Source organism: Nyctereutes procyonoides, unplaced genomic scaffold (assembly GCF_905146905.1).
Source record: "Nyctereutes procyonoides isolate TBG_1078 unplaced genomic scaffold, NYPRO_anot_genome, whole genome shotgun sequence".
Classification (NCBI taxonomy): Eukaryota; Metazoa; Chordata; class Mammalia; order Carnivora; family Canidae; genus Nyctereutes; species Nyctereutes procyonoides.
In genome coordinates, this window is record NW_026575121.1 from 50,328,673 (window position 1) to 50,343,372 (window position 14,700).

The following is a 14,700-nucleotide window of genomic DNA, read 5'->3' on the forward strand; positions in this document are numbered from 1 at the left end:
TTTTCCTTATAGCTTCTAACTTTCCCTTTTGACAAATAAAACTTTTATAACTGAACATTGGCTTTTTAAAATCTTTTTAAATTTAGAAGCCATGTCAAAGCAAATATTTTTTTCAGTTTTAAAAGGTATCTTTAGCATTTAATATTTGTAAAAACTATTAGGAGCTTCTTTTGGAAATCTTTCATAACATAAGGATTTATTTAATTTGGGGAGAGGTGCTAAATAGATAATTTTAAAATGTATTATTGCTGCTTCACAGATCTTTCTCATCTAGTGTTTTAATAGTAAATAATTTATGAGGTAGTATGATTATCTGACCTTATTTTTAAAACTCATTCAAGGATAGTGGAACCATTAGGGATGGGAGAAAGGAGAAAATACTTAGTACCTACCATGACAGGAATGTTGGTAGAGGGTTTTATATGTTAACTTCTTTAATCTTACAGTACCCTTTTGGATAGATATTTTTACTCTATTTTAGTTTGGCAGCTAAGGTTCAAAGATGTCAAATGCTCCAGCTTAGTTAAGTAGCTCTAACTTAGTAAAACAGCAATGTCAGGTGAGACCCAAGCCAATGTTCCTTTCTTCCCACTATCTAAAGTCCGTATAGATGTATAAGGACACACTAAACACACTAAACAGTAACGTCTCCACATCTTTTTATTTTACTAAGTATTGTTTAAGAGAATTAAGAGAGAGGGAAGGAATCGTTAGGGATCATGTGTCTTGACTTTGCTACAGGGTTATTCTGAACCCTGAACAAACTTAAATATCCCTTTGTTAGGTTGTTTACTGTAGAGTTAAAATATTAGTTATTTTCTTAGCACTCATATACACGAGTTGGGTAATCCGTGAGTGAAAAGGAAGGAAGTAATAACTAACAATACTTATTATTTTATTTTTTTAAGATTTCATTTATTTATTCATGAGAGACACAGAGAGGTAGAGAGGCAGAGGCACAACACGGGCAGAGGAAGAAGCAGGCTTCACGCAGGGAGCCTGATGTGGGACTCCATCCCAGGTCTCCAGGATCAGGCCCTGGGGTGAAGACAATGCTAAACTGCTGAGCCAATATACTTGCCAATACTTGGCGGGTGAAGTATTTCACCCAATACTTATTATTTTAATTTAACATTGCTTTTTTTTTTCTTTCAGTTACTTTTATATTATTTATTTGGAAATTAGAATTTTTCTCTTGAAAGTATCTGTTTTAAAAGATTATGAAGGTTTTCTTACATCTTCATAAATGATGACTTGATGAAATTAGTCATTTATGATCGACAAAAATAGACAGAACTTTTGCAAAGTTCAAATGGACTTTTAATATTCAACACAAAGAATTTTGCCTAATTAAAGCTTCTTTTTAATTAAGATAACAATGCATAGTCCTTCATTAAAATTAACACAGAAAAAGTTCTTTCTTGGTCCTTGGAGAGGATATTATATGCAAGCCCTGATGTTGGGTTGCAAAATGTCACTGGAATTTATATGCATTACTTGTCTAATTGCAGTAAATGTAGCATGTCCAGATAGGTTTAGAGTTAGAAGGCTGTTTGTTACTTACTGGAAATCACTTGAAACCTTAGTACCCAGAGGCAGCTGTGCCCAGGTCCTTCACCTCTCCCCAGAGATGGCTGAGAAGACTCTTGTTGGACCCTGTCTTTCATGGAGGGAGCAGTAAACATGACAGGTTGTTTGGGAGCCATCTGTTTAAAATGGCTGCTGCTTTGTATGCAGCAATGAACTTGAGATCAGTTTTCTGTCTTTCTTCATGGTAACCATCTTACTTGGTGTCACAACAGGTGGAAGTTGATGGGTCGAAACTAAATGTGACCAGCACGTGGAACCTGGCTTCCCCCTTATTGTCTGTCAGTGTCGATGGCACTCAGAGGACGATACAGGTAAGTACTCCTATAATTTATTTTGAGGATTCTGGCAAGTCTAGAATCCTGACTAGCACCTGGGTGGTTAATACTGACAGCTACAGTTGCGCGAAGCCACATTTGTTCATCTCCTACATTTTATCATTGAAAACATTTTTCCTACTTTGGAGGATCTTGAGGCAAGTCTTATTCCAAGGAATCAATATTTCTTTTTTTCAGGCCATCCAGGAAAGTTAGTGTATGTTACCATACTTTGTCCTAAATAAAGTATCCAGTGTGCTTTGCTAAAAATTTTTGTTGCCATTTTGGGTTTGTAGTTATAAAATATGACTTCATTACCTTTCTTTTCTGTGTAATTGAGATTGTGTAGCATTAGATCAGCAGAAAGGCGAGCTATGTTCAGCTTGACTTGCTAGAACACATTGATGCCTTTTAAAAATTGAATGGTCTTAATTTTTTAACCTATATTTTCCCTCCAAAGTATGATTTCTTGCATTGAGAAAATGACTTGAAATCCAGAATTGATTGAATGTTCTTTGTCATCAGTAACCTCCATTTTAAAGTAGACAGCTATTGAAAGAGATTCTGCCCAAATTCATTCAGCTCACCTTAGTTAAGGTTTAGGGCTCCAGGGAAAACAAAACAAAGAACACCATGTAACATGTGATTGTCACATGCAAATGAAAAATCATAACCTTCTCCCCATAGTACTAAATACTTATTCTTTTAGGTTCTTTTTTTTAACACGAAAATATTTTTATGTTTCCTTAACTTGATTTTGCACAGGAAACTGAATTTTATACAGGAAAATGATTTTTAAAACATAGAGAAATCAAGAGAATCACAGATAAAAACTCTCTATACCAGATTCACATATACCTCTATTAGAGATAGAAGCCTCCACTAAATATTTGATAACTAAATTGATTTCTTTTTTTTTTTAATAGGTGTTTTTTTAAATTTTTATTTATTTATGATAGTCACAGAGAGAGAGAGAGAGAGAGAGAGAGAGAGAGAGAGGCAGAGACACAGGCAGAGGGAGAAGCAGGCTCCATGCACCGGGAGGCCGACGTGGGATTCGATCCGGGGTCTCCAGGATCGCGCCCTGGGCCAAAGGCAGGCACCAAACCGCTGCGCCACCCAGGGATCCCACTAAATTGATTTCTAAGCTAGGCCATTGGGTATATTTTCTTTATGGTTCTAAGAAATCTTAACTCTTAGGAATGAGCTGTATATTTTGACTTTGATTTTGTAGCTTGCTACAGTTATTTTATTCTCTCATATTTTCTTATAAATTCTAACTATGAGGTGAAACACTTTAAGATCCTTGGAAAAAATATCACTGCATAATTTCACATTACTTAAGATCCATTTATTGTGTCTTCAAAAAACATGGGTTTATAATACTTGTGTTCCATTGAATGTACTCTGCACTGAATGTACTGTGGCCAGTGACACCTGTTCTGGTTGGGGACATAGAGTAACCTCCCAGGAGTGGGTATAGAGAGGGGAAGGAACTGCTCCCCAAAGCGGCATATCAGGATATTTTCAGTTTCCTTCTCAATGACTGCAGGTAGGTAACTTGATGGCCCTTTCATATGTAGAGTTCCTAGCTATGTTAATGCTGGATATGTATTTAGAATAATTCCCAGAAATATTTTTTTTTATCATAAGGATACTGTTCAGTAAATTCCTTTTTATTCTTAAGTTCTTTGCTTTAAAAAAAAAAAAGTCATTAATCTGAAATCAATGACCCCTTAAGGCAAACCCCCTGACTCTTTAGAGGAGGTCATTGCTTCCAGTTAAATACTATCTCATTGGAAGGAAATAAACTCAGAGAGGTATAATTGGTATACTGGATAAAAACCAAACAAACTTAATTACTCTAAAAAAAGGTGAGGAAAGTTTTTCTTTACCTGAATAGGTGAACTTTATACACTTGTTATGGTCCTTAGCATTCAGTGTTGACATTTTTTATCTCCAAAATGTAATGTGGTCCCCATGAAATTAATAACATAATGAGAATAAATAATACATAATATTTACTCTGTATCAGGTATAGTTCTGAGCACAGTGCATATATATATTGATTTCATCTTCATGGCAACTGTATGAAGTAGGTATTATAATGTATGCTTTCATAAATGAAGCACCTGAGGCTCAGAGAAAGTAAGTGACTTGCTCAAGGTCACATGGCTGATAGCAGGTATAACCAGGATTTACATCCAAGCAGGCTCGCTATGGGACCTATGCTGTTAGGTATCACACTCTGCTGAAGCAGTCTAGGCAACTGTTCTGAGATTACAAATCTAGGAGGAAACTGAGCAAAAATTTGAATGCTGGCACCATAACCCCAGAGTGTGTGCTACATAGTACTATCTTATTTTCTCCTTCAGAGTTCTTCAAATAATATTTTACCTTTCATGCTTTAAGCCAATGATACTCAAACTCTGACATGCTTCAGAATTACCCAGATGGCTGGACCTACCCCTGGAGTTTACCGCAGTGTAGTAGGTCTGGGCTAGGTGTACATTTCTTTTTTCTTTTTTTTTTAAGAGATCTTATTTATTTATTCATGATAGACATAGAGAGAGAGAGAGAGAGAGGCAGAGACACAGGCAGAGGGAGAAGCAGGCTCCATACCAGGAGCTCCACGTGGGACTCGATCCCAGGACTCCAGGATCACGCCCTAGGTGTGCATTTCTTTCTTTTTTTTTTTTAATAAATTAATTTTTATTGGTGTTCAATTTACCAACATACAGAATAACACCCAGTGCTCATCCTAGGTGTGCATTTCTAATAAGTTCTCCAGTCATGCCAATGCTGCTAGTCCAGGGGGAACAGTTTGAGAATCATTGCTTCAGAGAATAAGCTGGGTGTGATGAGCAAAAGTGAAGCAAGTAGGAACCAAGTCATTTGAAGCCTTGCTAATTAATTACATACTGTGGCCTCTGCCTTATCCGTGCGTGGCCAGTGGGACCCGTGGATGAGTGTTCAAAAAGGAAATGGTGTGGAGAGCATTGGAGTTTAGGAAGAGTTTGGTTCTAGTTGCATTGTAGAGAGAGGATGCAAGGAAAATGAGACTGGATGCAGAGAGAGAAGTTAGGACGAGCTTCAAAAACAGAGGAGGGAAATCATCTTGTCTCAGTCTTTTCAGTCAAGACAAGAGCATTGTGTGGTTAAGGGATTTGAAAAGACAGGAGAACGAATACTAGCTTCACAGTGTTCTTTGTGGCTTTCTCTTCCACCTGCCTTAAGCATAGGCAGATCTTCAGGGTTGGTGCCCAGCTGCCTTTTCTCTGTGTTGACTTCCTGGGCTGAGTTGCCCAAGACTTTCAGTTCAATACTTCTAAATAGCTGTGGAAATGCTACTGTGTGTTTCAAAGAACTCTGGGGTGGATATGACCACAGTGTTTTAAAAGTGATTTTATAGTAATAATGACTGGGTTTTTTCCCCCTGGTTTTTTGTGCCTACATTTAAACTTTTTATTATTAAGTATTCTATATACACAAATATGTATTAATCTGTATATAAACTAAAGAAGAATACAGCAAAAACCCAATTACTTACCATCTAGATTAAAAAATACTCCCGACTTTCTCTGTGCTCTTGCTTAATTAAACTGTTCCTCCTGCTCCCCTTGGTGGGTAACTACCATCCCAATTTTTAATTTCATTTTTAAATGCATCCCTTACTTCCTCTTCTTTAGGGATATTATATATACAGTGCAACTGTAAACAATATGTTGTTTAATTTTTGATGTCTTTGGGCTTTGTGTCATTGGCACCATACTCTCTCTTTGCTTCTCTGAGTTGCCTTTTCCTCTAGTATTATGTTTGTGAGATTGGTCATGGGGAGGGATGCATGTAGCTTTATTTATTTCCATGCTATATGTTATTAAGTCATGTAAATATACCATGATTTATTCTTTCTCCCCTAAGTAGATATTTGTGTTACTTATTTTGTTTTCAGAACATTTCTCTGTATGTTTCTTCTTGAAATAAGAGTTTTTCCAAGGAATATGCCAGTAGAACAGCTTGGTTGTAGGGACTATGTATCTTAATCTTACACAGTAATGCCAAATGGTTTTTCCGATGTGGCTGCACCAATGTATATGTCTATCAGTGCTGCTGGTATCAACGATATGAATAATAAGAAAACTTTATTGTATACTTACATACAACATATTACATACAAAACATATTGTATACTATGTCAGGCACTGACTATTCTATACGCTTCATTTGTATTAAAGTATTTAATCCCCGCACCAATCCAATGTACTGGTGTTATCCTGCATTTTGCAGTTGGGGAACTGAGGCCTTCTAGATACTAAATTGCTTGCCCAAGTCATTCTGCTAATAAATGGAAGAGCCAGGATTTGAACCCAGGAATCTGTGCCTTTAACAATTTTGCTTCACATCCTAGATAACTCTTGGTATCCAGACTATGTAAGTTTTTCCTGACTGGTGGGTTTAAATGGTATCTCTTTGTGGTTTTAATATATATTGGTTAGTAATGACAATGAGCATTTGAAAAATATATTTATTGAAAAAAAGTTTAAAAATATATTTATTGATACTGCTTTTTCTCTTTTGCAAACTGCCTCTTCATGGCTTTTGCCCATTTTTTTTATTGGAGTGTTTATCTTTTTATTATTGATTCATAAAACTTCATATTTTGTGAAATCTTGATCCTCTGTTAGTGGCTCATATAGTAATTCTATGTTTAATTTTTAAGGAACCACTATACTGTTACCACAGTAGCTGTACCATTTTAAATTCCCACCAGCAATGCACAAGGATTCTAATTTCTGCACATTTTCACTTATTTTCTAGTGATTTTTTTCTTTTATAACAGTTATCCTAATGGGTTGAAGTGGTACCTCATTATAGAACAAAATTCATTTAGATATTAAGAAAACATTCTGAGTACTTCCTAATACTTGGCCTTCCTTTATCTTTTTTACCATGTAACCACTTTACTGCACAAATGGAACTTTTTTAGTGCAAGTAGAAGCAACCTTTTTTTAAAAAAAAAAAAGATTTTTTTAAAAAATTTATTTTGGGAGAGAGAGAGAGCATGTGAGTGGGGGGAGGGGCAGAGGGAGAGAGAGAGAGAGAGAGAGAGAGAGAGAGAGAGAGAGAATCTCAAACACTTCCACCTCAGACTGAGAAATTTCTGTAGGGAGATGGGAGTGTTGTTGCTTTCTTCTCCCTTGCTTTATATATTCTCCCACTTCTTACTTGCATTCCGAGTTCTCTCCAAAGTTGAAGTTTGGGGTAAAGAGAGGAGGAACATGGTAAGAACTAGGGTGACCCAGGCTAATGTAACCTGTCATTCATTATTTTGGGGGCATGGCAAGTATCCAAAGTTGGCTGTTGTCTTTAAGGACACTTCTGTGGATTTGGGAGAATTTCTCACCTGCAGAACTCTTAAAGTCTGCTCGTTTTGTTTTTTTTTTTCAATTGCCTTTACCCTCCCGTTTCACATCCCTCCAGGTTTTCCTGTTGAACAAGATCTCTCATAATGACCTAGCTTGGGTTTCTTCTGCATGATCTATATCTGGGCCACAAGAAATAATTATAAATGCATGCCTCATCAAAGTCTTTTCTTCCTGCTTTGTCACCAAAACAGTTGCTGATCTTACCTAGGTGTCCTTCAAAACCAGGAGATACATGGAAAACCAAGTGATTCTTATAAAATCCCTTTCACTTAGCTTAAAGTATTCAACCTTGAACCCAAAGTATTGGGTTCTTAGCTTAAGAACTCACCTCCACTGATTAATTTTTCATATTCTCTTAAGGTGGGAGATGGGCAATTGTTAGTTTTGCAGTTCCTAGCATGTTCTACTAGGTAGCTAGTCTAGCATCCTAAGATTATGTGAGTACTTAACACCTATTTAGGTGTTTTTTTTTTTAAGATTTTATTTATTTATTCATGAGAGACACAGAGAGAGTCAGAGACATAGGCAGAAGGAGAAGCAGACTCCATGCCGGAAGCCTGAGGTGGGACTCGATCCCAGGACTCCAGGATCACGCCCTGAGCCAAAGGCAGAGGCTCAACCGCTGAGCCACCCAGGCGTCCCAACACCTATTTAGTTTTATAACTGAATCCCTGTGACTACATGAAAAGTAGCAATTAACATCTTTATCTGATTAGATGATAAAATAATTGGGGACGAAGCATACCCTTTCTTTAGGAATTAGCTCCTTATTCATCCAATGAAATTCAGTCATATCACATTATCTATTTTCCTGGTTTTCATTGGTAAACCTCATAAGCTTAATATTATCCATGAATTTCTTTAAAAATAAATGGTAAGGGATCCCTGGGTGGCGCAGCGGTTTAGCGCCTGCCTTTGGCCCAGGGCGCGATCCTGGAGACCCGGGATCGAGTCCCACGTCGGGCTCCCGGTGCATGGAGCCTGCTTCTCCCTCTGCCTGTGTCTCTGCCTCTCTCTCTCTCTCTCTCTCTGTCTCTCTGTGACTATCGTAAATAAATTTAAAAAAAAATGGTAATTTGGCATGTACCGTCACTTGGATAATGAATTTCATAGGTTACTAACTTTTTAATTGATCAAAAATTTCAGTTTGATTTGACCTTTAATTATTGTTGTGCTGAATTCCTGGCAAATGTAAAGTCTCAGTAACTGGACAAATGGATGAGGAGATGAATGCATGGATAGCCCTCTTGCATTTTGTAATATCAGAAATTAAATCTGTCTTGGGGCACCTGGGTAGTTCAGTCTGTTGAGCATTCGTTCAGACTCTTGGTTTCAGCTCAGGTTGTGATCAAGGTTGTGGGATTGGGCCCTGTCGGGCTCCACTTAGTGTGGAGTCTGCTTCTGTTTCTGTCCCTGCTCATGTGCTCACGTGCTCACTCTTGTGCTCTTGCTCTTCTGCACATGTGCACTCTCAAATAAATAAATATATAACTAACTACCTAAATAAATAAATAAAATCTTCAAAACAAAAAACAAAACAATCTGTCTTGTCTTATCTACACTTTTAAGATTTAGGTTTTATTTCTTCTAAGAAGTCATCAAATTAAGCTGTGTTCATATGGCAGCCTTCTTAGTTGTTTTATCAATTTTCTTTAATTTCCAAACATCTGACATTCACAGATTCTTTTTTTTTAGATTTTAATTTTTTATTCATAAGAGACACAGATAGAGAGAGGCAGAGACACAGGCAGAGGGAGAAGAAGCAGACTCCCTGCGGGGAGCGGGATACAGTACTCTATCCTAGGACCACAGGATCACACCCTGAGCCAAAGGCAGACACTCAACTGCTGAGCCACCCAGGCATCCCAAAATCTTAAAAAAAAAAAAAAGTAGGTCTAAGTGGTATAATCTGAGAATATACAGTTATTTCTCATTTCTATTGTGGGAAGGTATCGTCTCATTTTCAGATTACCAAATTAAAAAGTGATAAAATGGAGCAGCATTGTCCAATAGAAATCTAATGAACCATATACACACAGTTTTATGTTTCTGAGTAGCCACATTAAGAAGGTAAAAACAAGGGGCACCTGGATGGCTCAGTTGTTGTGTGTCTGCCTTTGGCTTGGGTTGTGATCCTGGGGTCCTGGGATCCAGTCCCACATTGAGCTCTCCGCAGGGAGCCTGCTTCTCCCTCTGCCTGTGTCTCTTCCTCTCTGTGTGTCTCTCATGAATAAATAAATAAGGTAAAAACAAGTGAGATTAATTTCACTAATCCATTTTGTTTAACTCCGTATATTCAAAATGTTAGCATTTCAAGACAAAATAATATAAAAAATTATTAATGTGGTATCAGGAACAACACGCCTGACATGCATATAAGAATATACTGATAACAGCTCAAGCAACAGAATGATGAATGTGAAATGTAGTCGTACCAGAACAATGAAATCATGTGTAAAGAAAAGTGTATTCCACAGCTTCTATTTTTAAATTACTTACTATTAAATAAAATGGGAAATTTAGTTTCTTAATTGCACTAGTCACATTTCAAGTCCCCAGTAGACACATGTGGCTAGTGGTTAACTCATAAACAAAACCTTTCCTAAATAAGAGTGCTTGTAGAAGAAAAATGTATTGGTTTTTTCATGCTTCCCGGTGTCAACGACAGTTTGGGTTTTTATCATTTAAAATTAGGAGTAGATGAACTAAATTCACTTTTCAGCAGAAGATGAATTTATCATCTAGTTAATGAACTTTTCACATTTTATTTTAGAACTTTAACAAAAATTAGGACTGTTTTTAATACACAGAATGATTTCTTCCCTACAGCATATAATTAAGTATTGGATCAAATGATTTTCTGTGTTCTGTACATGTAGAGCTTACTGTATGTCTTCATACACCCTAGCACCTTTCTAGCATGAAACAAATAGACCTTTCTTTTTCTTTTTAATTTCTGTGACTACACTCTATTCCTGTGAAGCATTCTTTTTTTACCTTGAAAGGGGCTCTTCAGTTTTACTTTGAACAACTCAAATAGTCTTCCGTTTCTTAGAGTGTAATTTGTCTGCTGGGATTTAATGTGTTGTTTCTTGTTAGCATTTTACATACTAGATTTTCGTTTTGCATAGTCACGTAGTTTGAACATTTGGAAGCAGGGCTGTCGACTAACTGCTATTGGCCTGTTTCTTTGTGTGGCATGATTTCTTCTATCCACCTGCTCACAGCAGGTTGTCTACAGGCCTGAAGAGTAGCTAAATACTTTTGAAAATATCTTGAGGTCCTGCTAAGGTCTAACAATCTCTGCATTTGTGTGATGTGAAGCTATTCATGATGTAGCTTTGAAGGCTTTTTTTCTTTTTATTTCTCATATTCTTGGTTAAATATTTTCAGGAGAAGATAAATTTATGATAAGTAACAGTACAAAGCTGACTGCGGTACCAATGCATTCTACATTGAATGGGTTATTGATACTCAACTATGTGGAACTAATTTTCTATGTTAAAGCAGACACATTTGGAATAGTGTCACATGAATGTCATGTTATTTATTACAGAATCCCAGATTAAATGGATTATTTGTGAACTGATTGCAATGTTAAATAGATTATATAACATGATAACTTAAAATTCTCAGTGGGCCGGTATAATATAGAATATTATATATAAACACATAAATATGATAGAAGATATGTAATGGTGTTTGTGGATTAACTGTGATATGTTTGCAAATGCTTGTCTGCATAGAGTTTGAATAATTTTTAAATTTTAAACCTATTTTTCTCTTTTTGAAGAAAATGAATTGATTCTTATACCTCTTGAGTAAGGGAAGTTAAAAATAAGTTATTTCCCTTTTTTTAATTTTAGTTTTAGTGTTGTTTTTTTTTTTTTTTTTAGTTTTTTAGATGAAACTAACTGTCACAACTTCTGGGAACCAACTTTTGTTATAATCCTAATAAATGTGTATAGGTGCTAAAGTAAATGTTTTAATTATATTTTAATTCGAAAATTAAATGGGGTAACTTATGTGTTTCCTTATTCTTTGCCAGTGCCAAAAAAAAAAAAAAGTGGATTTGGGAAGTGATCATCTTCTTTTTTTTTTTTTTTTGAAAGTGATTATCTTCTGTTTTTAGTCCCAAAATAAATGTTTTCCATGTTTTCAGCTGTTTCTCCTCATCCCCTTAGAAGTAATTAGTTGTTATTTTGTACTATATGCATGTGATTACCCTAGAGTTATCAAATGTAATATGAAACCATTTATTTAGTATGTATAGGATATATAAATATATAACTTAGTAAGTGGGGTTTGGTATTTTTTCCCAAAGAAATAGGAAATAAGAGAGTAATTATTAACCATCTCCTTTTCACATTCCTGAAAACATCAATTACAGTTACACATCTTAGAAAGAAGCCCGGCAGGAGAACAGAAATAACTCCTTTAACTATGCTTTGAAAAATTTAATCACAATTTAACAGCTGGGATGTATTTACAACTATAATTTGAAATATTAATTTTGACACATCTACCTGCTTTTGTAATGGAATCCCAGAAGCTTAGCAGTTTTCTTGTCTCTAGTGGCATTGGTTTTATGATTTGGAGTTGCTTTTAAAAATTTACTGTAATGGGAAAATGTCATTCTGCGTCTCCCCTGCTCCTCCCCCCACATATTTTTTTTTTATCCTCTACTGTTTACTAGAAAATTATATCTTAGTAGCTGCCAGAAGAGAATTTTGAATAGTATAAACACTGATTGTAGTAAACGTGGAAAAGAATACAAGGAGCTACGTTGGAGAGTGATAAGACAAATCCCGTAGTAATGGCCTTTACAACACATTATCATGTTGGAAATCAGTGAGGGGAAAAAGAAAACTATTACTATTTCTTCCTCTGACTTTTCAGTGAGATTACTTTTAAAGGTTAAATTGCCTATGATTTTATTGTCCCAGAAAGATATTTTTGGAGCATTTATTATTTTGTGGATGTCCTACTTTTTTTGAGTGAACAGCCTTTCCTAATTTTGTATGAACTTGATTCTCACAAATGTTGAAGTCGTTTCAATCATCAAAGCCTTACTTCTTGAATATACTTTTCTTTACAGAAAAAAAAAAGGTATATATTTTGTGCATGTTGGAGCAGAGTATCAAAATAAGAACAGAAGAAAGTTTTTATCTAGCTCTGAAGTGCCACTCAAGATAGGAAAAGGTGTAAAAAACATTTGGAGAAAATATTTTAATAAGGCTGGGATACGTTTCATGAAAATAAAAGTCTTAATTTTTATTTTATTTTACTTTCTGTTACTAGCTTATCAAATGGTCAGTTCCTGTTTGTTTTGGCATGTCTCAGACTCTTTGTAAGCTCTGATACTTTGTTCTTTGTGAATTCTAAAACCTAATTGTCTTAATCATAAACTGTGGGAAAATTGTATATTCCTGTTTTTTGTATAGAGGTAAATTCCAGTTTGAATGAAATTTTATTTCCCTATTTTTTTTATGTCAGTCCTTACTGCTGAGCTGTGTCAGGTTTGGGCACTTCTGTCTTTCTCTTCCTCCCACTTCTCCTCCTTGCTTTGATATCCCCCTCCCCCTCACAACATGTACAACATTTACAACAGAGATGTAGATATCAAATGTAAGCACATAAGTAAGGTAATTTGAGTACGAAGAAGGTTAATAAAGGCTATAAAACAGTATAACTCATAGAAAGTACCTGTAGGAAACGATTTTAGCTAGAGTGGCTAGAAAGTTGTTTCTGAATAGCTTACATAGAGTTGAGACCTGTGAGGAGAAGGGGGAAGCCATGCGAAAATTTAGAGGGTGAAAGTCCCAAGTCGCAGGAATGGCAAGTGCAAAGGCTCTGAGACAGGAACTGCCTTGGTTTGTGTAGAGGCCTGAGGGAAGGCCAGTGCCTTGGGTATAGCTTAGGAGAGTGGAGGAAGATAGGCAGGGATTAGATTGTACAGAATCTTGGTAGGCCAAAGTTTGGGTTTTATTCAATTCCCACTGTGGAGCTTTTGAGGGGTTTTGAATAGAATGATAGGATATGATTTAAAAGCACTGCTGTGAGGAGGTTGGACCTCCTCACCACAGGGGACTAGTGGTAGAAATAGGGAGCCATTTATAGGATCATTGTAGTTGTATAGCTGAGAGTTGCTGATGGCTGAGGCCAGGAGTAGGCCAAGTCTAGTCAAGGGCCTGTGTTTGGATGGCTCACAAGTTGAGTGGTTATCACATTTTTAAATGGTTGGAAAAAATTAAAAGTAGAATAGAATTTCATGACACATGGAAAGTATGTGAGCTTTAGATTTCAGTGTCCATAAATACAGCTTTACTGGAATACAACTACATTGATTTGTTTTTATTTGCTATGTGTACTTTTGGAATTTTTGTTAAATGGAACCTTAATACCCCAGTTTTCCCTATCACACAGAAATTCAGTGGCTTAGTAGTAGTAAAGTTTATTGTGATTTATTTTGAGCTCAGAACGAAGATTTAAATTTTTCCGAACAAGAAGAACCACTCTCAGCCAGTGTTTTCCAGCATTGAATAGCTGTGAGGAGAATTAGCTTATGCTGCAGATTTGATGTTTATCAACAAATTCAGCCTAAAATTGCAAGACAAAACAGTGCTTACATGCAAAATTTATACTGTGGTAGTAACATTTTGACAACAATTAATGTTTGAATCACAACTAATGTCAAGCTGCTTTTTATACTTCCCAGGCTGTCAAAAGATTAAAACAAGAAGTGAACTATAGTTTCAGCAGCATTTTTTCAAACCTCAATGCAAAAGCAAAGGAAATTTCCATATTTTAAAATCCATTTCACTGTACAATTGAAGATCTTCCACCTAGCCTAAAATTGGAAGTGATCAAACAACAATGTAATGTTAGGCTAAAGGCAAATACCAGGAGAGTAATCTAACAAAATTCTATAAATGCCTTCCAAACAATGAATATGCTTAAGTAAAATTCTGTGTCTATGGATTGTCATCAGTATTTGGCAGTAACTATATGTGGGAAAAGGTATTATCAAAGATGAAATAGTGGGATATCTGGATGGCTCATTCAGTTAAGCGTCTACCTTCGGCTCAGGTTATGATCCTTGGGTCCTGGGATTGAGCCCCACGTTGGGCTTCTTGCTCAGCACAGAGCTTGCTTCTCCCTTTCCCTCTGCCACTTTCCCTTGCTTGTGCTTTCTCTCTCTCTCTCTCTCTCTCTCTCTCTCTCTCTCTGTCAAGTAAATAAAATCTTTTTTTAAAAAGATGAAATAGGTAAAATCTCATTGCAGATCAGCATTAACAGATACATATTTGCCATTGATTTTGATGATAGAGAACACTAACTTTGAGCCCCAATTAAAACAACAATTAAAA

The 14,700-nt window shown here is 36.0% G+C and overlaps 1 protein-coding gene across 1 annotated transcript in view; it reads left to right on the plus strand.

Moving 5' to 3' along the window:
• The window catches only part of PCCA (propionyl-CoA carboxylase subunit alpha), a 404,157-nt gene that overhangs the window by 303,712 nt on the left and 85,745 nt on the right, over positions 1 to 14,700 (plus strand). Inside the window, exon 20 of the mRNA XM_055335978.1 lies at positions 1,803 to 1,901. Within this exon, the coding sequence (XP_055191953.1) occupies positions 1,803 to 1,901 (99 nt within the window). The remainder of the gene's footprint in view (positions 1 to 1,802; positions 1,902 to 14,700) is intronic.